At 45.1% G+C, this 25,963-nt stretch overlaps 2 protein-coding genes across 5 annotated transcripts in view; one reads left to right on the top strand and one right to left on the bottom strand.

Moving 5' to 3' along the window:
• The window catches only part of SYTL4 (synaptotagmin like 4), a 203,744-nt gene that overhangs the window by 7,701 nt on the left and 170,080 nt on the right, over nt 1–25,963 (bottom strand). The window lies entirely within an intron of this gene.
• SRPX2 (sushi repeat containing protein X-linked 2) lies at nt 345–24,731 on the top strand. 3 transcript variants are annotated; one of them, XM_073799510.1, is made up of 12 exons: nt 345–671; nt 2,504–2,586; nt 6,943–7,023; nt 15,027–15,218; nt 17,333–17,509; nt 17,787–17,913; nt 18,073–18,194; nt 19,477–19,656; nt 19,859–19,912; nt 20,330–20,463; nt 22,968–23,089; nt 24,200–24,731. In XM_073799510.1, the coding sequence occupies exons 2-12, from the start codon at nt 2,505–2,507 to the stop codon at nt 24,378–24,380; spliced, it is 1,452 nt and encodes a 483-aa protein (XP_073655611.1). In that variant the 5' UTR covers nt 345–671; nt 2,504; the 3' UTR covers nt 24,381–24,731. The 3 variants fall into 3 exon arrangements, with proteins under 3 accessions (XP_073655611.1, XP_033705036.1, XP_019787798.1); XM_033849145.2 differs by having other exon boundaries at nt 2,354–2,586; XM_019932239.3 differs by lacking the exon at nt 19,859–19,912 and having other exon boundaries at nt 347–671; nt 2,354–2,586.

The following is a 25,963-nucleotide window of genomic DNA, read 5'->3' as shown; positions in this document are numbered from 1 at the left end:
AAGTGCATGGTATTTTTTGTCAGCAACATAATCTTATCAGAAACTGAAGTCCATAGGAGTTAGGTCATCAGAGAGGGTTTCAAAGTGGATCTGACCCTGTACATAGGGATGGCAGGGCAACTTGGGGATGGAGAGTACTAAGGAATTACAGGGGAAATCTGCAGGGAATGTCAAAATCAGCTCCACTCTTCCCCTCTCCTAGGAGTTTGTGGAATTCCTTTTCATTCAATCCTGAGGTCATGCTGAGTCATTTTAAAAAAAAAGTGTTCTTCAGTGCACCACATCTCTGGAAGCCCTTTAGCCAGCCTGTTAGTCATTACTATACTCACAGGCTTGGGGCCAGCACCATTCACACTTTCCTCTGCTCTGCAGCAGACGGATTGAGCTCCTCTCATCCTTGAGTTCCTTCTCCCCCACCTCTCTAAAACTCTTCTGAGGGAGGAACAGCTATAACTTTGGGGATAATATAGCTTTAAGGAAACTTTTGGCAGATGCTGATGTCCTAACATCTGGGCAGTGTTAACAGAATCCCGGAGGCCCGGACAGACCAGGAGCCACTCGTTCTAGGAATGTAAAAAATTAGAAGTTTTTCCGACTGATGAGAGGAGCAGAGAGGAAGGAGAAAGAGAAAGAGAAGGAGAGAGAGAGAACACAAAAAAACCATACAACAGGTAAGATCTGCCGCTTCATCCGCCCACACCACACTACCCCATTTCACAACCCGAGAGGGTAACGAGAGCCAGGACTTGGGCAAAATGGCTTGGAGGTGGGGTGGGGGGAGGAAGAAGTTCTTTTATGAAACTGGACCACATGCTGCTTTCCATTTGAGCCGTGACCTGGCTGCAGACACAAGTTCCCACTACCTTCCCGGCCCACAGCAGAGGGATGGCTGACCCCAGTGATGAGTCAAGTTTTCAGTCTGAGATTGGGGAGAAGGTGGGCAGGGAAGGGGTCACAGGCTCAGAGCACTGGGTCTGCAAAGGAAAGCCCCTGCTCCCAAACAAGGAACTGGATGGAAGCTGCATGTGGGAGAGGGGTTGATGATTAGGGCATCTAGCTGTTCATTTTCCTGAATCTCTCTTTAATCTCCTCTCTCTCATCCTTTCACTCCCTCTTTCTGCTTTTATCTCTTGCCTTCAGCTCTGGCAGATTGTCTTTTCTTGCTAAGCTTCCTTTCCACATCTTTCCACTTTCCTTGCCTCCCCCGCTTGCTCTTACTTCTCTATCCTGCTTCCTTGCCACTCTCTAGACAAAATCTGAAGCCATGGAGTAATGAACTGGAAAGTGATTTTTTGCCATTCTTGGATTTCTCACGCCCCTTAGGGAGGCTGGCCAGAATCTGCCGTCTTTTTGTTCCTCCATTTCTGGGACCGACACCTCCCCCGAGCATGGCATTTCATTGAAAGCCTGTGGGTGCTTGCTGAGAAGTCCAGCAGCCAGTTTATACCAATGGGCAGCAAGTTTTAATACTGTCATTTATGAAGCATTTGCCTACTGGGAACCACACAACTCTCATCCCATTAGAGTGAGGACAGGACGGGAAGTAAGAGGGCAGTGGGAGCTTACTTACCCTCTCCTCACGTACCTCAGTAGGTTCTTTCCAACCCCACTGACTTCCTGCTGGCTCAGCAGGGTAAAACTAGAAGGTTAGGCTGGACTTGAAAGCCAGAAGCCACTACTAAACCACTAAGCCTCAAAGCCCAAAGCTAAGAACAGAGCCAGGGTATAGTCACCACCTGAGAGACTGCAGAAAGGAGACATCCAGTCCTGTTCAAGATGGAGTTGGTAATAATAATATCTAATATACATGGATTGCTTCCCTATGTGCCAGGCAATAGTCTATTCTATAAGGTAGATACTATTATTATTCCCATTTTATAGATGAGGAAACTGAGGCTCAGAGAAGGTAAGGAATTTGTCCAAAGCCCCATAGCTAATAGGGACAGAATTGGATACACATGCAGATCTGTGTAACTCCAGAGTTCAAATTCTTAGTCCATATATGCTAACACTTTCCCAGATTTGTGGTTAGGAAGTACTAGTTAAGCGGATGAAACCATCAACTGGTGCCTTTAGATTGCAGGATTCCCGTTTGGTTCTATATGACTTAATGTTGGCCCTTTCCTGGTCTTTGTACCTCACTGTCCCTCTCTGTAACTTGGAACATAGAACATTGGCATCAGCTATCACCAGGGTCAATTGAGAACTGGTTGTTTTATGCCCTATTCCTCCTGGGAGGGAAAGACCAAAATTAACAAACAGAGTGTTGTTTTTCTATAAAGTGGAAGATCCTTACAAGGCGGACCATATAACAGGCATTCATTATTTTAAAAATCTCTCTTCTTCCTTGCAGATCGTGCATTTCTGCTTTCTCTCACTTTTGGAAGTTCATTGATGGCTGATTTCTGAAAGTCATCCTCCTTTGCCCTGGTGCTCCTGGCCACATACCTCTATTCTTGTCTCCCTAAACCACCCTCCCACTCCCCCTTCTCCCCCTTTCAAGGATGGCCGTTCAACTAACTCGAAGAGGAGCTCTCTCTCTGCTGCTCTTCCTCACTCCAGCAGTGACGCCAACCTGGTATGCAGGTAAGCTCTAGGAGCTGTTGCCCATTATTTCCAGGAAGGGCAGGGCTTAGAGCAAGTGTTAGAGAAGGGAAGGGTTAGACCGCAATAGGAGACACATAAATTAGATACAGAGAAGAACTATCCTCAACAACAAAGATGGTTAAACATTGCAAAAGGCTACCGAGGGAGGTTTTTGAGGCAAACAGGTAAGAGATTTTTGAAAACAGGCTGCACCAGCATAAAAATGACGTTGGTAAATATATCCTTGTAGCTTATTTGTACTACACAGGGAATATGGCAAATATTTTATCATAACTATAAATGGAGTATAATCTTTAAAAATTGTGAATCACTATATTGTACACCTGTAATTTATATAATATTATACATAAACTATACTTCATAAATATAATAAATATAAATAAATATTAAAAAATAAGGTTGGTCAACATGGCTTTTGAGGCCACTATCTTACCTGCTTCTTCACTTACTTTCTCTCTCTTTCTCTCTCCCCTCCCAGACCTTGTTTATAGGATGAGATTTTTATAGCCTTTTCTGCTGAAGATTGTTAATGACAATTCAGACCACATTCTCTTAAACAGGAATCCCTCAGTTTCTTCTGGCTTGTTTCTTATTTTGGAAGGGATGGGCATTTCTAGATCCCTGAATGTTTCATCCTTTGCCCCTGGGGAGACATAGGGAGCTCAAGAGAACAGACCCAGCGAGGAGATGGGAGAGGGGAAGGGAAGGAATGAAGGAAGGATAATGAAGTGCCAGACAGGGGTTTTTGATGGGGCCCAGCTGGCATTCCAAGTGCTAAGAATGTTCTGTGGCCTGCAGCATCTGCCTTCACGGGGGCTGGGGGGAGTAGGGGCAGGAGACAGGCCCAACTAATGGAGTTAGAAAAACATCCAGAGATGAGTAAATAAGAAACTGCTTCCATCACAGCTGCAGTCATTGTAGCTAAAATTTTCCACATGCCCTTAGCTCCTGGTGGAGGCTTCTGGCAGTAGCTCTGTTTGGAACAGCTGCATCAAGCTTTCAAACAAATATGCGCACTTCTTCCCCTCCTTGGCTTAACCTGGCTCTGTAGGGGGTGAAGCATAAGGGCTGACGCTGAGATGAAGAAATTCAAGTCAAGCCCTTGGAAGAGTGCACACTGCTTGGGGTTATAGGAGCCCCAAGTCCCCAGGAGATACCATGTGCAGCCGTCCTCCCCAACCTCCCCCCAGCTTCAGTTCAAGTACATGAGCCCAAAATCCGGCCAAAGACCATGAGACTATGGAGTGGAGGTTAGATGGCTCAAGCCCCATTTTGAATAACTATAAGAAACCTCATGGCACACAAAGGCCTTGACCTTTCCCAGGGTGGAAGCCTGAGCTGTTGGAGTCTTAAGGACAGTGCAGTTTTTTTAAAGACTTGGATTCATTTGAAACTCTCAAAGGGCTGTTTGCAAAGGTGGCTACTCCCCACTTCTCACAAGAATCACTATGGTCATCACTCCTTCTCAGGAGCCCAGGCTGGTGAGGTCTCTGACAGCCCTTCAAGCCCACTCATTCTGCCTTTCTCTTTTCTTAGGAAGCTACGTGATGAGAGAAATTTGGAAATTTCCCAATAATCCTCCCCTACATCACTAGCTCAGTTGTCGGAGCTTGCTCCATCCCACCTGTTCATTTCTTCATTCAATAGATATTTAATGACCACTCTCTATGCATTCAGCACTGTTTTGTTCATGACTATAGCTTTGTCCTCCAATGGGAATAGTACAAGGAAAGCAGCCAAGTGTGGATTCCTGGCTAATCAGAAAAAGGATCCAAGAATAATCAGCAGGGAGTGGGAAGCGTTAAGAATATAAATCAAGCCAACAGTGGGTTAAAAGTGCATATTGGCATATCTGTGCAGTTCAGGAAGTCAGACAGTATTTCTTATCATAATCCAAGCATTAGGGGGGATCTTAAAATTGTCATCAATTATCAGTTACATTTCCAACCACACCTTTGTGAAGGGTAGTGCTTAGAGGGTCTGACTGTACTATGGAAGTTGGAGGAACCCAGTAACAGACCACAGAGTAACCACTGATCAGCATAAAGGAACCAAGGAATGCTGCCCAAAGCTCTCCCAACCAGGGCTGAAGAGGGACAAGCAGATAGAACAAGGTGGGAAGGGGGGACCCTCTGGTTTCCCATATCTCATCTCAGTATCTTAATATTTGCCAAAAAAATACCCAAAGACAGGCAAAGAGGAGAAATGGAAAGGCGTAAAGTGGTAAGGTGGCCCCAACTTATTCCTGTCACAAAGCAGACTTGGCACTGGGCCAGCCACCTCTGTACCCTGGCGAAGACTGTAATTATCTGACTGAGTCTTCCCCTCAGCTTTCCCACATCCCCTGTAATTCTGGAACGATGTGAAATGCTTGGTGGCCTTCGATCCCGCACACATAGAGTGAAAAAAGGCTGAATTGCGAGAAAGATTTTGGATTTTTATTCCTGTTGGGTGTTGTCCAAAGCTCTCCCCTACCGCCATCTTTAGTGGAGTGTCTGAGTTTGGTCTCGAGGGGATCAAACCGCCCTGGGCTGGAATACCCATTCTACTCCTTACTAGCTGGGAGACCTTGGGCTACTCCCTGAATTCCTCTGAGCCTGTTACCTCAAGTGTATATGAAAGCAATATGGGTGTCTACCTCACTGAGATGTCAGGGTGATCTAATGAGATGACGTATGTAACGCGCTGAACCCAGAGGAGGTGTTGAGTGATGTTAGCAGTCGTTGTTATTGTGGTTGTTGTTATCCAGCCACAGGCCTTGGACACTCCTGTCTGCTCTTCTGGTAAACAGAGGCTTGCTCCCTGCTGGGCATTTCTTCACAAGCAAGCTCTGGAACAAGGGTAGGGGGACCAAAGCGTTTAGAGAATCGTGCACATCTGTCCTCCTGTTTACAGGCGCTGCAAGGGTTTGATACTAAACTGAAACAGCTGACAAGAATTCTGTTTCCCACCTCCCTACAAAGAAACTTCCCAGGTGGGGAAAGAGGGAGCAAGGGAGAGGAGGCCTAAGAAGGAATAAAGGAAATCCAGGAGAAGAAGCAAAATGGGAAACCAGGAAAAAATAAAGAGAAGGAGAAAAAATGAACTCTTTCCTCTGGAATGAGGGCAAACCAACGAGGACATGATTTCATAAGGCAAACTTTCAGTTTGATTCATTCCCTTGTTCATCAAGCTGGACTGGTTTCCCAACACGCCCCCCCACCCGCAGCCTATGCCTGTGGGGACTGGAAGAGCCTCATCATCTGCGCTCTGCTCCACCCTTTAGTGCAGGGGGCCTTGTGCCTCTGTGCAGAGAGGAGGCAGGCGAGCTTGTGGTCGGAGTGTTGACACAGGCCAAAGGGCTTCAGCACTAAAACCCAGCCCTGTCCTGGAAGCACACCCTCTCCTGGGAATGCAGAATTGTCTTCTGACTCCAGCAGGGCTGGCTGCTCTATTCCTGTGTGTGCTTTAGGGCTCTGGGAGGCTGGAAAGAGAGCTTCCGGCAACTTCCCTCCGGAAAGGACCAAGTTGTATTCCAATTAGTTCGTATTCATGACCCATTTCCTGCCGTCTGGTGGAACGCACTGTTTAGTCTCCCGGACAGCCATAGACTGGCCTCCACCGGGGAGTGGCCCACTTAACGGGATGAGGGTGGTTGTGGAATGTTCTCTAGCTCAGCAGCCCCCTACTAAGGCTCCTGCTGATTAGAGGAACTAGACATCTCTCCAAAGCAGGACAAACTGCTCAGGAAGTGAAACCCTTCTCATGCCCCCTCGCCTTTTGAGCCCTCCCTCTTTGCCTTCGCATGCCACCCCTAGCCCTGGCGACCAGGTGGCAAAAGGCTGGTGCCCTGTGGGCTGGTGGGAGCTTGAGGAATTATTTCCCTCTGAGGATTGTGAGAAGGCCCATCACTAGTGGAAAGACCCTTGCTCAGGCTCTATGTTTTCCTCCTACCTGGGACAACAACTGTCCATCCTCAGAGCTTGGTCATCAGTGTCTCACCAAAACTCATGTGTTACATCAAGGAAATGGGTCTTTTCTAGTCCAGATGGGCAGGATTCATGGCTGGTCAAGAATTTTGATTTTTTTCTTTTGAATGGAGGTTTCCAGTGCTACCAGTAAGCCACCCACCTCTCCCCCAACATGAGTTCACCCTCTGTGCACCTGAGGTGTGGACGTTTGACCACAATAGCTCTGCTGCTTCACAAGACAGGATTTTCCCCACTAAATAGCCACCTAGTTCCCCACCCATGGAGTGTCATGTCCTCAGAAAGGGATGAAGTTGGAAAGGGGAAAAGGTTGGGAAGGACTTGCATAAGAAACCAATATGTCATCTTGATATATTCTTCATTCTAGGTTCAGGCTACTACCCAGATGAAAGCTACAATGAAGTATATGCTGAAGAGGTCCCACAGGCCCCTGCCCTAGACTACCGAGGTAATCCTCTCTGCTTCTCAGGCTCAGGAAGGGCCTTATCTGGCCTAAGGCCTAGGCCCTGCCTGAAGCATCCTCACCCAGCTTGGCTCATTTGTGCCAAAGCTGCAGCTCAGGGAAGCAGGGGCTGTGGTTTCCAGTCATGAATTTGGTTACTGACTTGCTGTGTGATCTCACCTGTCTAGAATTAAGGTTGCCCATCTATAATTAAGTATTGACTGAGTACCTACTGTATGCCTAATCCTCTGTAACGAAAGCCTTGGGTGATATAAAATCTAAGGTAGGGTTTTGTCCCCCTCAAGAAGCTTACATTCTGCTGGGGGATATGGGTGAGGGCGCAATAAAATTAGCAGGCATAGGGCAAGTAAGCGTGAAACTCTGTGCTAGCAGTAAATGCGATAGGAGTTAAGAAAAAGAAGTCATGGGAGGGGTCATGAAAGATGACATTTAGACTAGGCTTTGAATGATGTGTGGATCTGAGAACTGGAAAGGGGATGGGAGGGCCTTCAGCATAGCAGATGGCCACAGATATAGAGGTAAGAACAAACGTGTAAGAGGAAGGAGCTAGGAAGAATCCAGCCTCACTAGAGGAGATGGGATGTGGAGGGAGTAGTAGGAGGTAAATATAAAGAGTGAGACCAAATTTGGAAAGGCTCCATGATCTAGGGACCCTTCTAAGGAGAGGCAGGAGGACTATCTGTGAAAAATGCTGAATAGCAATTCCTGCATTAGAAGGAAATTTAGATCACACAATGTCTGATATCCCTTCCACTTCTAAGATTCTTTGTTTCTGTGCTTTGCAAGCCATGCTGAAGAGTTTAGCTGTTGTGCTAGAAGTTATAAGGAGTCATCGTATGTTTTTGCAGAGGGGAGTGAGATTGTAAATAGTAATTTCAGAATATCAACCTCATTACTGTGGACAGAAAGTAGGAGTTTGGGAGGGGTAGAGCCTGGGTCAGGGAGATTCTCCAGGAATCAGTAACAGTGATGTTGGTAAGAGATGATTGAGGCTAGTAGAAAAGAAATGGAGAGCAAGGATGAACCCCAGAGATGTCTCAAACAAAGAGATGACAGACCTAGTACAGATTTGATGCACCAAGAGGGTAAGAAACAAACGACTCTCTGAAAGCATCCAGTCTGAACACCTGGGAGAACTGTAAGACCCCCCTCTCACAGAGACAAGGTTAGAAAAGAAAAGTGGTTTGGGGCTTTCCTGGTGGCGCAGTGGTTGAGAGTTGGTCTGCTGATGCAGGGGACGTGGGTTCGTGCCCTGGTCCGGGAAGATCCCACGTGCCACAGAGTGGCTGGGCCCGTGAGCCATGGCTGCTGAGCCTGCATGTCCGGAGCCTGTGCTCTGCAACCGGAGAGGCCACAACAGCGAGAGGCCCGCGTACCACAAAAAAAAAATGGTTTGTACCCTATAGACAGTGGGGAGTAGAAAGATGGAGCTTTGTGAGTCAGGTCGTTAGCTTAGATGGATGAGCTGTCTGAGGGATCAGAGGGCCAAGGTCAGAGCCTTAGAAGACATCTACGAATGTGATCAGGAGAAGAGGAGCCAACAAGAAAAAGAGAGATCATTAGTGGTCCGCCATGTAGGAGGAGATTGGGGTAGCACCTATCAAATTACAGAAGCCACGAGGGAAGAGAACTTTAAGGAAGGGGAAGGGATAACAGATCTACTGTGTCAAATATTGGAAAGAAACAAATTGAGGGTATAAACAATATATTTGGCAAGAAGAAGGTAAATGGTGACCTTTGAGAAAACAGTTTCAATAGACAAATGATCGGAGTTTGGGGTTCCTCTCTGCTCCTTTCTGGCTACCTTCTACCTGTCTTCTCACTGCTAAATTGTCCAGACCCACTGCCTCTCTGTCCCAGCACTTGCTAACTCCCCAACTCCCTATGGTCTCTTTCCCACTCACCCACAGATTTCCATGCTGGAATGACAGCCCTTGAAGGTCAATCACAATTCTCTCCTCAAGCCCAAATCATATGGCCCCTTCTTGAGCTCAACCTCCCCCATCTCTCAGAAACAGTGGACACCATCCCTCACTTCTCACCCCGCCCCCTTCCTTGGGCTCCAGGACATTTCACTATTCTGGCCATAGCTGAAGCCAAGAACGGAGATGCGTTCTCTAGTGGTGACAAGAGGGAGCCTGAGGCATGGATCTGAACTTTGAGTGACCCTGACCTGTCCCCCTGAGCTTCTGGACTACATCTCCAATTGCTGCTGGACACTTAAATTTGGAGATATCGAAAACTAAATTCTTTCTGCTTCCCTGAAAAAGGTTTGACATCTGGCCTTCAAACTTTTGATAATGATACCATCATTCTCTTAAAAATACCTTAATGGCACCTTTAATAGCCCCTTTTCCTCATCACCTCTCACCAGTCATTCACCAAGAATTGTCATTTGTTTATTAATCCATGGGATTAAAACCTTTATTACCTCACACATTGATAATGACAATTGCCTCCTAACTGGATTCTCTGACTCATATTTCTCCTTTCCCCAAACCTAGTGACCCACTGTGATCATTTCTAACAGAATTTGGTCTCAGTCTAGCTGTCCGGCCTAACAACTCATTACCCCTTCTCCCCACATGAAATCGATGAGTAGCCAGATTAGTGGAGCTTTACTCTGTTCCCTGACTGCTTTGGCCCATGCTGAACTCTCCCTCATCCATTCATTCTTTCATTCATTTGTTCAATGGCTATTTGTTGAGTATCTACTGTATACCTACTCTGCAATAAATGTTTATTGTCTGGACCACTCGTTCGGCATTCATTATATACTGCCTCTTTGGTTTACTTTTTATTACCCTCAACAAAATAGTTACCTGTTTAACAGAAGGAGCCACGTATGACACCCCATAGAGCTATGTCAAAAGTAGATGCTCAAGAAATGTTTACTGGCTGGTTGGCATTCTGGGAGCAGAAGCCAGATTGTAGGAGACTGTAGATGGGAGAAGTAGATAGGAAAAAGCAACAGGTGCAGAAGGTACTTTCAGGGGGGAGGGTCCAACAGCCCTATGATTAATATTAATCTGCCTCATTGGTTATTTTTAAATATGTATAAAGCCATTAAAAAAATAAGCCACATGGTGGCCTTTGGCCTTGGGGTCAAGTGTCTCATGGCTATCTTTGGGACTTAGTCTCAGGGCATAAAACTAATTCAGTACGGTTATCTATGTTGAGGGGGGAGGGGTGGCCAGGAAAGTACAACCTGAGGTTCCAGCATTCCTTGTAAGGTCTTGTGACCTCATAATCCACAGCTCTACAACTGTAGTGTTTAAGAGACTTTCTGTAATTTGGGGATGGCATCTCCAGATGGCTGCAGCGTTTTGTTGCTTGAGATGGGATGAGCCAGTGGCTCAAACCCAGACACTGATTCAGGGAATATCATTCCCATTCCCAGGATTAGATATATTTTACACACGCATTTTCATTTGATTCTCAAAACAGTCCTATGAAACTGGTTTATTATCCCCACTTTACAGATCAGGAAACTAAGCTCAGGGAATTTCAGTTTAGAGAATCATAGAGCTCAGGGGTGGCAGAGCAGGAATTTAAGCCCAGTTCTGTCTGACTTCAAAGCCAAGCTTATTCTATTTCTTTCATAAAAAAGGTAACCTTTTTTTTTTTTTTTGCAAAGAAGGTTTAAAAAAAAAAAACAAGAGTTAACCAGTAAAAAGCAGATCAATATTTTAGAGCAAAGTGTGCATGTACTTTGGTACCATTTTCACTAATCTTGAACTTTCTTTCATTCCCTTAAACTGAGTCCTAGCTTGGAGTCAGAAACCGTTCTCTGAGGTATGTCCCAATCCTCTGGGCCACCACTTGCTCCCAGATTTCTGCAGCTCTGGGCAAGCTGGTAACTCTGCCTGAGTTATCTGAAGGTAATCACGAAGAAGGCGCTTTCAATCCTGTTGTCAGCACACTGTTTTCTTTATAATCTCTAGAAAGAGATATGTGGATCGCAGAGGCCACAGGCCTGAATTCAAATCCCAGCTCCTCCACCTTCCAGCAGTTTTGACCCTGGACAAACACGTATTATGTGCTAGTCACTGTGCTATGTATTTTATAAATGCTATTTCATTTAAATACATTTCATGCTTGCTCTGGAGTGATAGGGGAAGACCTCTAAAACACGTAGTTAAGTTTATTTTAAAAAACATTGGTGGGAACAGTGGACGTAATATGCTACTCTATGTGATAAAGTGGAGGGGAAAATAAGATTCGCTGTATATGTGTAAAGAAACTATTAACAGTGTTTCCTGATGGGGGGACTTAGTGGGGGTAGGTGTCGGAGCAGGGGTGGGAGGGAGAATTTTACTGCATAACTTTTATACTTTTGGGGTTTTGAAACATATGGCTATAGTACCTAATCAAAAATGTAAATGTATACTTCAAAACAGCAGCCTAACATGCTGCAATGACAGATATTGTAGTTAGAAAAAAAATGGCTTTTAGAGCCAGACAAACCTGGGGTTCAAATCCCAGCTCTGTCCCTTACTTGCTGAGGGATCCTGGGCAAGTTACTTCCTCATCTGCAAAATAGGGATAAATACCTACATATTGTACCTTACAGAGCTATTGGGAGAACTATATGAGATGATGGGAAAATGAAAATATAAAGCATGGTAACTAGCACACCATAGCTACTCCATAATGACTAACAATTTTCCTACCATGTTCTTAGTTTCAATTTCCCATCAGTACTCTTTTGTTCAGCCAGTTATGAATCTCCATAACTGTACTGTCACCTCTCCCATGTGGAAGTATTTCTTCATCTCATCCACATCAATGGCATGAAAGGCATTGTCACATGCCTCACTGACTTCCACATAATGCACCTACCATTTCCCCTGCTCTACTAGTCTGGTGACCATACCCAAAAAGGAAACAAGGTCAGTCTTCAATTACTTGTTTTTGGGGTCACTTGGAGATCACCACTTCTTCTCCTAACTGCTCATAAGCCTATGTTTAAATATTCTAGAACACTTTGCTATCAGTGCTGTCAGTCTCACCAGGCTATAGTTCCCAGAGGCTGCCTTCTTCTTCCTTCTGGGGCTCTAATGTACAGCATGGTGACTATAGTTAATAATTCTATGTTTCATAGTTGAAATTTACTGAGAGTACATCTTAAGTGTTCTCACTACAAAAAAAATGGTAACTATGTGAGGTGATAGATGTGTTACTGAACTTGATTGCAGTAATCATTTCACAATGTATACATATATTAAAACATCACATTGTTCACCTTCAATATATACGACTTTATGTGTTGATTATACCTCAATAAATCTGGAAAAATAGAAAATTGGGATAGTGTTTTTGCTCTTTCCAGCCTTCCAACCTGTTCTTTTTTTTTTTCTTTTGGTAAACTGCTGTGCCTCGTCAAGTCTTTATTTTCTTTTCTTCCAGTTTTATGGAGATAACTGACATACAGCACTGTATAAGTTTCAGGTGTACAGCATAATGATTTAACTTACATACATCATGAAATGATTATCACAATAAGTTTAGTGAACATCCATCATCTCATATAGATACAGCATTAAGGAAATAGAAAAAAATATTTTTCCTTGTGATGAGAACTCAGGATTTACTCTCTTAACAACTTTCACATATAACACACGGCACTGTTCATTGTATTTATCACGTTGTACATTACATCCCTAGCACTTATTTATCTAACAACTGGAAGTTTGTACCCTTTGACCACCTTCGTCCAATTCCCACTCCCCCCACCCCCTGCCTCTGGTAATCACAAATCTGACATGTTCTCTTTATGCCAGTATTCCTCGAGGCCAGCCAATTTGGACTTATTTACAATAGCTAGACCCTCTATTACTGTCTCAGCATTTATCCTGAGGTATATATTTCCCTTTACTATTGCTTGCTTGTTCTATCCATTCCACTTTTATGTGTATTTTCCTTGACAGAATATGGGTGAAAAATAGGATGAGAGTGATTGTTGAGGTCCCGGCCTCGAATGTAAAGTCTTGATGATATGTGTTGTGACCATATAATCAACAGCTCTGCAGCTGTAGTGCTTAAGAGACTTTCTGTCATTTGGAGACGGTGTCTCCAGATGGCAGCTGTGTGTCACAGCCACAGGCTCAAAGCTAACGCTAGAAGCCATAAGGCTGTTGTGGCTTAAAGGATAGTTTTCTCACTGTCATCTGTCTTCATTCTCCAGCTGCCCTCAAACAGAGGCTCTAGCCTTTCTTTGTTCCTTTAGCTCCTGTTGAGCTTTTTTTCACAGCCCCCCTTTTTTTGTCTCTTAGGATTTGGGAACCAAATTAGCTCATATGGGGCTTTAGCCTTCCCAGCCCCAGGCTAAGAAATCTGTGTCAGCCTATGTATGTGTTCTTGGGCAGGTGGCCCTCTGCTTGTTTATATGTTCCCCTTTAAAATCTGAACCCACTGAAGAGTCATTTATTTTGTGTAGCAGATGAGGCATCTTTATGATAGCTTTATGATTTAACAGCCCTATTACCTTTTGTGCTCAGTATTGAACTGGGATTGGACTTTCATTCCTAAGCAGCCTACTTTGACATGGCATTCCCCTCCTCTCTCTAGCTTACATCTTTGTGTTATTTTTAACAGTTATTGTAAATGTACACACTGTAAAAATTCACTCTTTTTGGTGTTTTGACAATGCAAAGAGTCAGGTCATCAGTACCACAGTACCAAAAATTTGCCCAGGGCTGCCCCTTTGAGGTTATCCACCCCTCTACCCCAATCTCTGGCAATCACTGATCTATCCCAATATTTCTGCCTTATCCAGAATGTCACATACATGGAATCCTACAGCCTGCAGCCTTTTGATTCTGGCTTCTTTCATTTCACAAACTGAATTGGAGATTCCTCCAAGTTGTTGCATGTATCAGCACTTCCTTCTTTTGTATGGCTAAACCACAGTTAGTTTAAACATTCACCCTCAGAAGGACATTTGAGCTGTTTCCAGTGCTTGACAATTATGAATAGAATACTTTAAACATTTGTGTACAGGATTTTGTATGAACACGGGTTTTTATTTCCCTTGGGTAAATACCTAAAGTGGGACTGTGGAGTCACCTGGCAAGTGTACATTTACCTTTCTAAAAAACTACCAAATAATTTCCCAAAGTAGCTGCATCATTTTGTATTTCCCCCAGCGATGTATGAGAGTTCTAGTTTCTCTCCATCTTCACCAACACTTAGAATTGCCATTTTTTTTAAGTTTAGTCATCCCAATGGGTGTATAAGGGTATCTTTTTGTAGTTTTGATTTAGCATTTCTCTAATGACTAATGATGCTGAACATCTTTTCGTGTGCTTATTTGCCATCACTATATCCTCTTCAGTGGCATATCTGTTCATATCTAAAGCTTATATTCTAACTGGATTGTTTGCTTTTTTTACTGTTGAGTTTTCCAAGTTCTTTATATAGTCTAGATACTAGTCATTTGTCGCATATATGGTTTGCAAATATTTTCCCCCAGTTTGTGGTTTGTCTTTCACCTATCAACAGTGCTTTCCACAGAACAAAAGATTTTAACTTTGACACGGTTCAGTTTCTTGATTTTTTTTCTTCTATGAATTGTGCTTTTCGCATCATGTCTAAGATCTCTTTGCCTAGCCCTAAATCCTAAAGATTTTTCTCCTATTTTTTTTCTAAAAGTTTTATAATTTTACTTTTTTCTCTGAAGTCCATGAGCCATTTTGAGTTAATTTTTGTTTAAGGTATGAGACACTTAGGTCAAGGTTCTTTGCTTTGCTTTTCCTTTTTTTTTTGGCCTATGGAAGTTCAATTGCTCCAGCATCGTTTGTTCAAAAGGTTATCTTTCCTCTATTAAATTGTTTTTGTACCTTTGTCAAAAATCATTTCAGTATATTTGTGTGAGTCTGTTTCTGGGCTCTCTGTTCTGTTCCATTGATCTATGTGTCTGTCCTTTCACCAATACCACGCTGTCTTAATTACTGTACTTCTAGCTTACTTTTCTTCTATTGCTACAGTCCCCCGATGGTGTTATACATTAAATATCCAGGATGGAGAAGCCACATGTTACTCACCAAGAGGAGGAAATTATCACAGCAGCCTGGGCACTCGCTGTGAGCTCTCCTGTGACCGGGGCTTTCGACTGATTGGACGGAGGTCGGTGCAATGCCTGCCAAGCCGCCGTTGGTCTGGAACTGCCTACTGCAGGCGTAAGTGGTATCTGTGCGTGCATATGTTGACATGAGCGTGTGAGAGAGGCTGTCCGGCCAGCCACCCAGGGTATATGCCTGGAGGTGTTACTCTGACCTCTGTCAAGTGCAAATTGAGAATCTTCCACAGGCTCCCAACAGGGTCTTTCCCCATCCTAACATTCCAGCTCATTTTCTCTCCCTGTGGTTATTGGTCAAGCAATAGGGGCATTAAGTAGCAACCAGCCCTTCTGGCACAAGAGGTTGAGGAGTGCATGGAAGGCTTACGCCTGGGGCCTGATGTAGACTTGGGCCTTCCTCTGGAGCTCTGAGCATATGTGGTCTCAGACTCATTCCCACTTGTGGTAAACTGCTGTACTTCCTGACCTAAGGCCTTAGAAGGCCTTGGCAATGAAACTATAAGACATCCACTGGTCTTCATTTTCTTCTGAAAGTCAAGAAGAATCCCTAAGGCTGGAATGTGGGTGTGCTAATATGCACGTTTCACGTCATGTCCCCCTTAGCTCCCAAATCCCTGCCTCTTATTCAAGCCCTACAGCCTACCCCATTTTGGCAGCTGAGCTTTGTCTGTCCCTATGTCCATCACTGAATGCCATTTGTAGAACACCCATGTGTGCGGGGCCCTGTATTGGTCACTTCAGAAGCCAATCTCTCAGTTACCAGGCTGCTTATAGACTAATGGGACGGAAACACAAATGTGTGCACGTGAATGGAGTGTAAGGGGATGCAGAATGCTGAGCATTCAGAGAGAAATGGGGTTGGTCAGAGAAGATGCTGTGGAGGACAGGAGAAGCTTGATAGCCAGAAAGAGGGAAGCTACCACGTCCCTCTAGGTGACTGTAATGCATTTGTTTTAGGACTTAGACACCATCATTTCCAAAATGAATTTGAATTGGCCTTACAAATAAGTCTACAATGAACATAAAACTTAAAATAAGTCTACAAATGAACATAAAACCAGTTAAAAATTGGAGATGTACATATTTCCAGGTGCCTAGAATGAGTTAATTACTATATTTAAACACTGAATCTGGCTGTGTCCTTCCTCATAAGAGACACAAGGGCAAACACTTTGGATCTATCATTTTCACTGTCACGTAATACTAAGAAAACAAATTCAGCTGAAAAGACAAACCTTTTTTTTGGACCTGATTTCAAGGAGGTCATTTTTTGCCTAGGTCTTTATATAAAGGAGACTGGAAAAAATAAAAGGCAATCATCCTCAAGTCTGATTTGACCAAGAAGCAAAACAAACATAGCTCATAGAATCTTTATTCAAAGCTCCAATAATTGACGTTAAGGAGGGTTAGAACTTAGACAACCTAAAGGAAGATATGGCTGGCCTACTTCTTTCAGGCATCAGGTATTTCAAACTAGACTTTGGCAAGCACAGGCTCACAATCAATTCATGGAAGCTGTCTCCGCTGGCACACGTGATGTCTAAAGCACATGGACTCGTCTTTAAGCAAATGCCACCAAAGCTGGCCCTCCAGGCACTGGCCTGACTTGTATTCTCACTGGCACAGAGGGCTAGCCTGCCTGTAAGTGAGCCTCAGCTGAGGAGTGCTTGTGGTAGTACCAACATTATACTCAAAAAAGGAGCCTTAAATTTGTTCAAGGGCGTCTAGCATTTGAGGAACAAGAGAGGAAAACTATCAGCTGCTGAGGCTCTGAATAAGCCCAGAGGTTTATATGCATTGTCTCTTTAATCGGCACAACAATTCTACTTCATGGTATACACATTTTAGTGACGAAAACACTGAGGCTTGGAGAGATGAGGTAACTTGCTCAGGTCACAGAGCTAGTAAGTGGTGGAGCTGGGATCCAAACTCAGGTGCGTTTCTCAAATCCATGCACTTGGATGAGTAATTTACTTCTTTGAGACCACCACCCCACCCCCACCCACCAAGAGCAGTACCATACTTCATAATATCAAAATAAGAAGGCAATTAGGAAAAAGAGGCAATCAGGCACAAAAATGTCAGGGCAGTTTGGTGTAGGGTTTTCTGTATTTTCTGCTGTTTCCGATACGGTTCTCCCTGTGCTAGATGCCCAGGCATCACCTCCACATAAACCCCACAGGCCACTGAACTTGCCACTTCATTCTCTCTTAGAGATGAGATGCCACGCATTGCCATTCATCACGAGTGGCACCTACACATGCACAAATGGGGTGCTTCTTGACTCTCGCTGTGACTACAGCTGTTCCAGTGGCTACCACCTAGAAGGTGACCGCAGCCGAATCTGCATGGAAGATGGGCGATGGAGTGGAGGCGAGCCTGTATGTGTAGGTAAATGCTGGTCGCTCCCAGCTGTCCTGCTGCAAAGAGCCAGCCTGGCATTATGTCCACCACAGAAGGCATTCCTGCTCGCTGCAAGGGTGGTACCCTGGGCATGGGCTTAACAAAGTGATCACTTCCAGTGGAGCTGGGCCTCCCCAGTTTTGTTGAGCATCTTGAACTGAGAGTGCATCTTTTACCTACCCAGTGGTGTGGCATTGTTTCTATGGGTTCCCTCCAAGGAAGGCAGGGGACCCACGAGTCAGCACTTGATTTATGACCTTGGCAGACATAGATCCCCCCAAGATCCGTTGTCCCCACTCCCGTGAGAAGATGGCAGAGCCAGAGAAACTGACTGCTCGAGTATACTGGGACCCACCCCTGGTGAAAGATTCGGCTGATGGCACCATCACCAGGTGAGTAATGGATGCCTCCTATGCTTCCCACCAGCTTCTCCCAGGCACTCAGGCTGCCCACACTGAACCGCTCAGACTGAGGGTACAGTGATAATGTGCCCCAGACCCCAGTTCTAAGAGTCACTTTCCTCAGTGGCTCTCTCACTTTGTCCCATGCAGGGTGACACTTCGGGGCCCTGAGCCTGGCTCTCACTTTCCCGAAGGAGAGCACGTGATTCGTTATACTGCCTACGACCAAGCCTACAACCGGGCCAGCTGCAAGTTCATTGTAAAAGTACAAGGTTAGAAAGAAGTCTTCCATTTCTACATTGCTTATTATTCCTGCTCTTCCCTTACCCTCCAGATGCCCATCACAACCCTCTCCTCTCTATACCTAAAACAGACACTGCATATATATTGGGAGATGGGGAAAATAAGTTCACTAAACAGGTCATTCAGGAAGCCTGCATGACATGTGCATACACATGTTTCAGAAACTCTGTTTCCCAACAAGACTTTCTCACTCTCCTAAATCTACATAAAATTCACAAAGGTACTCTTATCCATTTCTTTTCTTGGCCTTCAAATTAATGATTAAAGCTAATCAGCCTTCATTCTCCATCTTCCTCCTCTGCTGAAATTGGTGGTGTTGGCTGCCTGATTCTTGCTTTTTGTTTTGTTTTGTTTTCATCATAAAATTAATTCATGCTCACTGTTGAACATATGGGAAATAAAGAGATATATAAAGGGGAAAAAACCTATTACTCTATCATCCAGAGGCAATTGTTGTTAATCTTTTGGTATTTTCCTTCCAGTCTTTTATTCACACATACTTTAAAAAATATATAATTGAGATCATACTGCATATCCAATCTTATGTCACCCTTTTTTACTTTTCATTATAACACAAGTACTTTGTTTTTGTTTTTTTTTTTTTGCGGTACGCGGGCCTCTCACTGTTGTGGCCTCTCCCGTTGTGGAGCACAGGCTCCGGACGCACAGGCTCAGCGGCCATGGCTCATGGGTCCAGCCGCTCCACGGCACGTGGGATCCTCCCGGACCGGGGCACCAACACGTGTCCCCTGCATTGGCAGGCGAACTCTCAACCATTGCACCACCAGGGAAGCCCCCTTCAGAAGTATTTTAATAACAGTATAATAATCTGCTTCTAAGAATATATCATACTTTGCTTAACACTTCTCCCACTGATGGATATTTAAGTCTCCTCCAATTTCCTTTTGCTATTAAAAGTAATTTGTATGGTAGTCATCTTTATGAGGGGTGTCCCCAAAGTCTGAAAACAAAAATGGCAATTTCTTTTTACAGATTGATACTCTTTTGATGACACTATATATACTCACCTGTGCTTCCACATTTTATGAACACCTTTGCCTACATTTTAGATTTAATTCCGTAAGGAAGGAAAATTCTGGCTCTAGCTCTGGCCATTGGAAACACAGACAAGTCATTCATTCTGATCTTTCTGGGTCTGCTGATCTAGAAAACCCAGGATAGGCATCCTCTTAGCCTTTTTTTTTTCTAAAAGAGATAACATAGCCCCTAACTTGAACTCCTCCCTGATAGTGAGACGCTGTCCAACTCTGAAACCACCACAGCATGGCTACCTCACTTGCACCTCAGCGGGGGACAACTATGGTGCCATCTGTGAATACCACTGTGATGGAGGGTATGAGCGCCAAGGGACCCCCTCCCGGGTGTGCCAGTCCAGCCGCCAGTGGTCAGGATCACCACCTATCTGTGCTCGTGAGTGAAACTAGGAAATGGGGAGAGTGGACATATTGATCAGGGCTACTTTGGGGGATCTCCCAATGTCTATGACTCAGGGGCCAAGAGCAATGTGTCTGATGTGGGAATGGGGGATTCTGAGATGTTTCAGGGCCAGTGTTCCCCTTAGCATACTCCACCTCCAAGAAAAAGGGTTTAAAATCTCCAAGTGTTCTTTCAGGATTTCCCCCAAGGAAAATGGAGAATGGACTTGAGGACACGGGGAGGGAGAAGGGTAAGCTGGAACGAAGTGAGAGAGTGGCATGGACATATATACACTACCAAATGTAAAATAGATAGCTAGTGGGAAGCAGCCACATAGCACAGGGAGATCAGCTCGGTGCCTGGTGACCACCTAGAGGGGTGGGATAGGGAGGGTGGGAGGGAGGGAGACGCAAGAGGGAACAGATATGGGGACATATGTATATGTATAACTGATTCACTTTGTTATACAGCAGAAACTAACACACCATTGTAAAGCAATTATACTCCAATAAAGATGTTAAAAGAAAAAAAGAAAGAAAGAAAGAAAGAAAGGGAGAAACAACCAAAAAAGGTTAACCCGAAAGGCTGGAACACCTCAAGATGTTGTTATCCATGCTGGGATGAAGGAGCAGGCCATACTCTGACTGGCCATGTGCTTCTGCCCTAGCTATGAAGATTAATGTCAATGTCAACTCGGCTGCTGGCCTTCTGGATCAGTTCTATGAGAAACGACGACTCCTCATCATCTCGGCTCCTGATCCCTCCAACCGATATTATAAAATGCAGATCTCTATGCTACAGGTGAGAGCCACTCCTCTAACCAGGGCTTAGCTTCTTTGCATTCCCCCTACCCCACTCCGTTACTCTCCTACCTCTTCTCAAAGACTTGCTCTTTCTGCAGCACAAATGCTACTTCCTCAGACTCTGTGGACAACATTTGATCAGTTTTACTGTAGACAAATTTAGCACATTTTAAAAACCGCTGTTTTTACTGAAAAGACAGTGAGGTTACTGGAATGGTGGGTTACAGGAGGCTTGGTGAAGCATGAGAAGGCTGTGTGGCAAAACACTCTGGAGAGACTTGTAAGATGTATGATCAAATGTAAATGTGGGGAATTAATTATGTTTATGTTTTCAAGGTATAATAGCACTAACAGACAGTAAGTGCTGTATAAGGACCAGGTATACAAGTATGTGCTTTACACATATTCACTTAATTCTCACAGCAACGCTTATGAAATAGGTACCATTACTATCTCCATTTTTTAGGTAAGGAAACTGAGGCATAGAGTGGTTAATGATTTGCCCAAAATCACTAGCTAGTAAGTGGCCGAGCCAGGACCGAACCCAGACAGTCTGATTCCAGGATCTGTGCTCTTAACCACGACTAATAGCAGACGAGAAGGAAAAGTGTTGTGATATTGCAAAGTAATATGTGGGAATTGCGTGAGGATTTTTAACATTCTACCAGATATCTAGTTAAGCCACTTGTGGGGGAAGGAGAAGTGGAAAGGACAGAATAGATCTGACCATTGGGACTTGTGAAAGGAATAGACCAGATTCTATCACTATGTTGTACACCTGAAACTTAAATAATATTGTAAATCAACTAAACCTCAGTAAAAAATAATATAATGTTAAAAATAAAGAATAGACTAGGCTCTTGAAGAGAATTCAAGTTATGCTGACAAGACTTGGAGAACCAGCTCTGATAAGCTGAAAGGGGCTGGATACCCAGGTAAGAGAAGAAGTTATTTAGGGGGAGTTCTAAAAGTTGAATCTTACAAGTTGCCAAGTCAATATTCAGAGGCCCAGGATGAAAGCAGCTGTATCAAGAGAATGACCCTGGGTATCTAGACCAAAAAGGACCTAGTTCCTCCAGGGATCCCAAAAAGGCAGACAAAGGCAATACCTCAGCTTGAGCAGAAAGCAAGAACAAGAACAGAAACCAGCCGGGGAGGACTGTGACTTTGAGGGCCAGGTCTAGAGGAGTAGCCCAAAGATTAAACAAGGGGTGGGCACCAGGCAGTGCTCACTGCTACTTTAAACCTCCCCCCAGGGAACTGGCTAAGAGGCACCCCTGCTGAATGAGGCAGGACAAAGAGCCGGGGTAGGGTTACAGGGTGTCCAGCCCAGTGCAGAGGAACGCGAGAAAGGGTAACAGAAAGAGCACTGGCACCATTTTGGAGAAATTCTGGAGACTGAGAGAAGGCCATGGCCATGTAGCCTAGTGGTAAGGAGCACACACTTGGGGCAGGCAGCCTTGCCCTCATTTTGAATTTTGGCTCAGCATCTTATTGTCATGAAAATGTGGGCAAGTTACTTTCTCCTTTACAGAATAAGAATGATACCACCTACCCTGTTAGGGGTGTTGTGAGGATTAAATTCAATTATTCCCGCGAAGCATTAGGTATGTGTGTTCGATGAACAATAGTCACTGTTATCCTATCACAATAGCTATCCATTAAGAACCTATGTAGCTTCCAGTTATAAAATAAATAAGTCCTGGGGATGTGATGTACAGCACGGTGACTATAGTTATATCGTATGTTTGAAAATTGCTAAGAAAGTAGATCTTAACAGTTCTCATTGCAAGAAAAAAAATGGGACTATGTGTGGTGATGAATGTTAACTGGACTTATTGTGGTGATCATTTTGCAATATAGACAAATATCAAATCATTATATTGTACACCTGAAACTAATATAATGTTATATGTCAAATAATATCTCAATTTAAAAATGAACCTATGTATTTAAAAACCTATGCAGGGGCTTCCCTGGTGGCGCAGTGGTTGAGAGTCTGCCTGCCGATGCAGGGGACATGGGTACGTGCCCCGGTCCGGGAAGATCCCACATGCCGCGGAGCGGCTGGGCCCGTGAACCATGGCTGCTGAGCCTGCGCGTCCGGAGCCTGTGCTCCGCAACGGGAGAGGCCACAACAGTGAGAGGCCCGCGTACCGCAAAACAAACAAACAAACAAAAAAAAAAAAACGAAAAAAAAACCTATGCAAAACTAAGCAAGGAGAGATGATGTTCCTGCAATTTATCAATTACATTTCTCTTTTCTACCCCACATGGTGTAACCAGTGTCCCACACTTCATTAGAATAAAGGAAACACTGTTAGGGCAAGTGCTTCAGGAATGACAGAGGGAAGAGGTCGTAGACCCCCTGGTGTGATGGTTGGGGACGAAGCCCCTCCTTTCCCACACTGCCTCCACGTGGTCCCAGGAGGAATCAGCTAAGTAGCCTTAGGTTTGAGTCTGATAGCCTATTACAGAAAACCTTCTTCTCTCCCCTCCCAGCAATCCATCTGCGGACTGGACCTGCGGCACGTGACCATCATTGAGCTGGTGGGGCAGCCACCTCAGGAAGTGGGGCGCATCCGGGAGCAACAGCTGTCAGCCAGCATCATCGAGGAGCTCAGGTCCAGGCTGCGAGGCCACAGGGAAGGGCTGGGCAGAAACTCTAGGCAGGTCATTGGCCACAGGAGGGTTGTGGGACAATCAGCAGACACTACTCTCTTAGGGAATTCCTTGTGTTTGAACTCTTTGGATGTATTAGGTAAGGTCAGAGAGTGGCAGGGTGTCAGAATTAAATTGGGGGTTGGGCGGTGCTTAAAATACAGATGACCACCCCAAACCACCTCAGGACTGTGCTTTTAGGAGGCACCTGAGGTGACTCTGAAGCACAGCCAGGGCTGAGACACAGACCCAGACATGACTCAGAGAAGCCTCTGATCCTGTTGCCTTATGGCCTTATCCCTTTGCCCTCAGTCTCCAAAGGAGCAAAACACATTTTAGGCATTGAAATCTGAATCATACCCATCTGCCCCTGGGGGGAGAGAAGACCATAGGCAACAGGTGGTAGAAGTTGACTTTTCTCATTATCTATCTATTATCACCCTTCCAATGCCTCCACATATACTCAGAGCCAATAAAGCCATCACTGATCTCTGTTCTATAAACAATACCTGCCCCTAAAGCTCAGTCTCAGTAGGGACAGAAAGATTCAGTCCCAGATAGAAGAGAGACTGGGAAACACTCAGAGGAAGGAGACTGCAGACTTGGTGATATTGCTCAACTTCAAGGTTGACTAGGTGACATTCATCAACCTCAGGGCTGCCATGTTTGGTTGTGCAGGCTGTGCCCAGCCCAACTCTAGGAAACACTAGTCGCAGCGTAGTGCATGTGACCAGTACTCCCTGGAGTTATTCCATGCAGCCCGCATTGCTGTATGTGATAGCCCTGCTTAAGGGGGCCTGTGAGGCAAACACAGCTTGGTAATAACAAAGCTGTTCCATCTGGAGTGAGGAAGGGACAGCTTAACAGAGCTAGACACATAGGTGCAGCAAGACTCGGGTCTGAGCAGAGAAAAACAAAGGGACTTGAGACAGGTAGTGGAGGGGATGGGGCCAAGGGATTGGGTGGGGAAAAAATTAGTCCATCAGTGGAGCTGTGAAAGGTCAGAGGGTAGTAGAGCCTGGTGGGATGATGCCAATACAAGGTCTCAGACCTCCCTGGGCTCTTCTCTCTAGGCAATTTCAGCACCTCACTCGCTCCTACTTCAACATGGTGTTGATTGACAAGCAGGGAATTGACCGGGAACGCTACATGGAACCTGTCACTCCCGAAGAAATCTTCACGTTCATTGATGACTATCTACTGAGCAACCAGGAGCTGACCCAGCGCCAGATGCAAAGGGACATATGCGAGTGAACTTGAGTCAGGGTATGGTTGAGGTCAAGGGCAAAGGTCCCATAGTCAGCCGAAACTGGGGCCTAATAAAAGGAGAAAATGCTTTTTCCACAGCTCTAGGGACAGGACTCTGAAGTGGGTGAGGTTCCCGGATCCTGGGACATTTCCAGGCACCTTTTTAGGGCTGTGGAATAGTTTCCTTAAGTAAGTCTCTGCTTTAGGTAGCACTGGAGGAGCATAAGAAGCTAGGGAGGGACTGAGGACAGGCCCTGGGCAGCAGGTTGTGGACAGAAGGTCTTGCTTTCCTAACCTGGGCTTCTGCCCAGCTCTCCAAAGTCTTCCAGATAAGTAAATTCTAAATTCATTCACTAACTGGCTGTGTTTTAAATGGCTTCTCTACCCTGAAGTGACAGCAGAGGGCAGCACCATCACAACAGACAACCAGGACACTAGCAAGTGTGGCTGATCTTCCTTACAGGTTAACTGTGTGATTGGAGGTGGGGGGAGCACCAAAACATTCTTGAACTTGTTTGTCCTTTCCCTTTTTAGGGTATTGAGCCACAAATGTTCTGTTAGCCATCACTTCACCTAAGAGTTAGCAAACTGCTGCAGGGGGAGGGAGCTTGGGAAGTAAAATCAGGCCAGAGCAGAAGGCTTTCTCCTGCCCCTCCAACTAGCTCATGGGCAACAGTCTCTCTCCTTACTGAGCCTCCAGTTCTCATAGCAAAAAGGGAGCCAATGCTGCCCCTTCCTCAGAGAAACCCCCAGTTCGTGATCTAGGAAACCTCAGAACCACCAACTATAAACTAAATCAGGGAGAAGGAAAAAAGACAGCCTCAGCCTCATGTATTAACTTACTCAGACACCCACTTTGAAGAGATGGCCACAGAGCAGGTGAGAGCTACAGCAGCACAAGCCTAGCCTTAAGGGTCAGGCCTGCAAGGAAATGTGGGCTATTTGAGCTCTTGGGAAGCAGAGCCACACTCAGACTCCCTGCTCTGGCTTTGGCCGCACTCAAGCGTGCATCAGTGTTTGAAAGAAAAGCGCTCTTCCCCAGGCTGCTGGGAACCTTCTTTTCTACTCTCTTGGAACCCAGTGTCATGGTTAAGACTCAGCAGCCATTCACCTTCCACTTTCCCCCGGGGTTCACTGGTGGGAAATTAGAGGGGAGAAGGAAGCAGGCTAGGTGGAGAGGCAGAGCTAAAATGCTCGAGCACTCACTATGTGCCAGGTGCTGTTCTAAACACTCTCAATTGACTGAAATCTTCACAAGAACCCTGTAAGGTAGGTCCTGTTATGAGTCCCATTTCACAGATGCAGGGATGGAAGCACAGGGAGGTTAGGCAACTTGCCTAAGATCACACAGCTCAGAAGTGGCAGAGTCGGGATTTAAACCCCAGCAGCCTGGCTCCAGAATCAGTGTTCCTAAACACAATGTTATACTGCCTCTACTTCTTTTTCTACTTTTCATTTAAAGACAGCTGACAGCTCTAAGTAAGGAGAAAGGTTTTATCTTCTGTAATCCCACTCAGACAGAACACTCAGAGTGTGCCCAGGAGGAAAGAGGGAAAAGAAAAGCTCTCAACCCAAGAAAACACTCTCCC

This window comes from Tursiops truncatus, chromosome X (genome assembly GCF_011762595.2).
Source record: "Tursiops truncatus isolate mTurTru1 chromosome X, mTurTru1.mat.Y, whole genome shotgun sequence".
Taxonomy (NCBI): Eukaryota; Metazoa; Chordata; class Mammalia; order Artiodactyla; family Delphinidae; genus Tursiops; species Tursiops truncatus.
Note: the sequence above shows the minus strand (reverse complement) of the source record. Positions and strands in the feature narration are given on the sequence as shown.

What these genes read in the sequence shown, in the direction of transcription:
- SRPX2 (XM_073799510.1), top strand. Translation starts at nt 2,505, where the DNA reads ATGGCCGTTCAACTAACTCGAAGAGGAGCTCTCTCTCTGCTGCTCTTC. An exon ending in CCCTGCCCTAGACTACCGAG is followed by an intron (nt 7,024 to 15,026) that starts GTAATCCTCTCT and finishes CTATTGCTACAG; the next exon opens with TCCCCCGATGGTGTTATACA. An exon ending in AGCATCATCGAGGAGCTCAG is followed by an intron (nt 23,090 to 24,199) that starts GTCCAGGCTGCG and finishes TCTTCTCTCTAG; the next exon opens with GCAATTTCAGCACCTCACTC.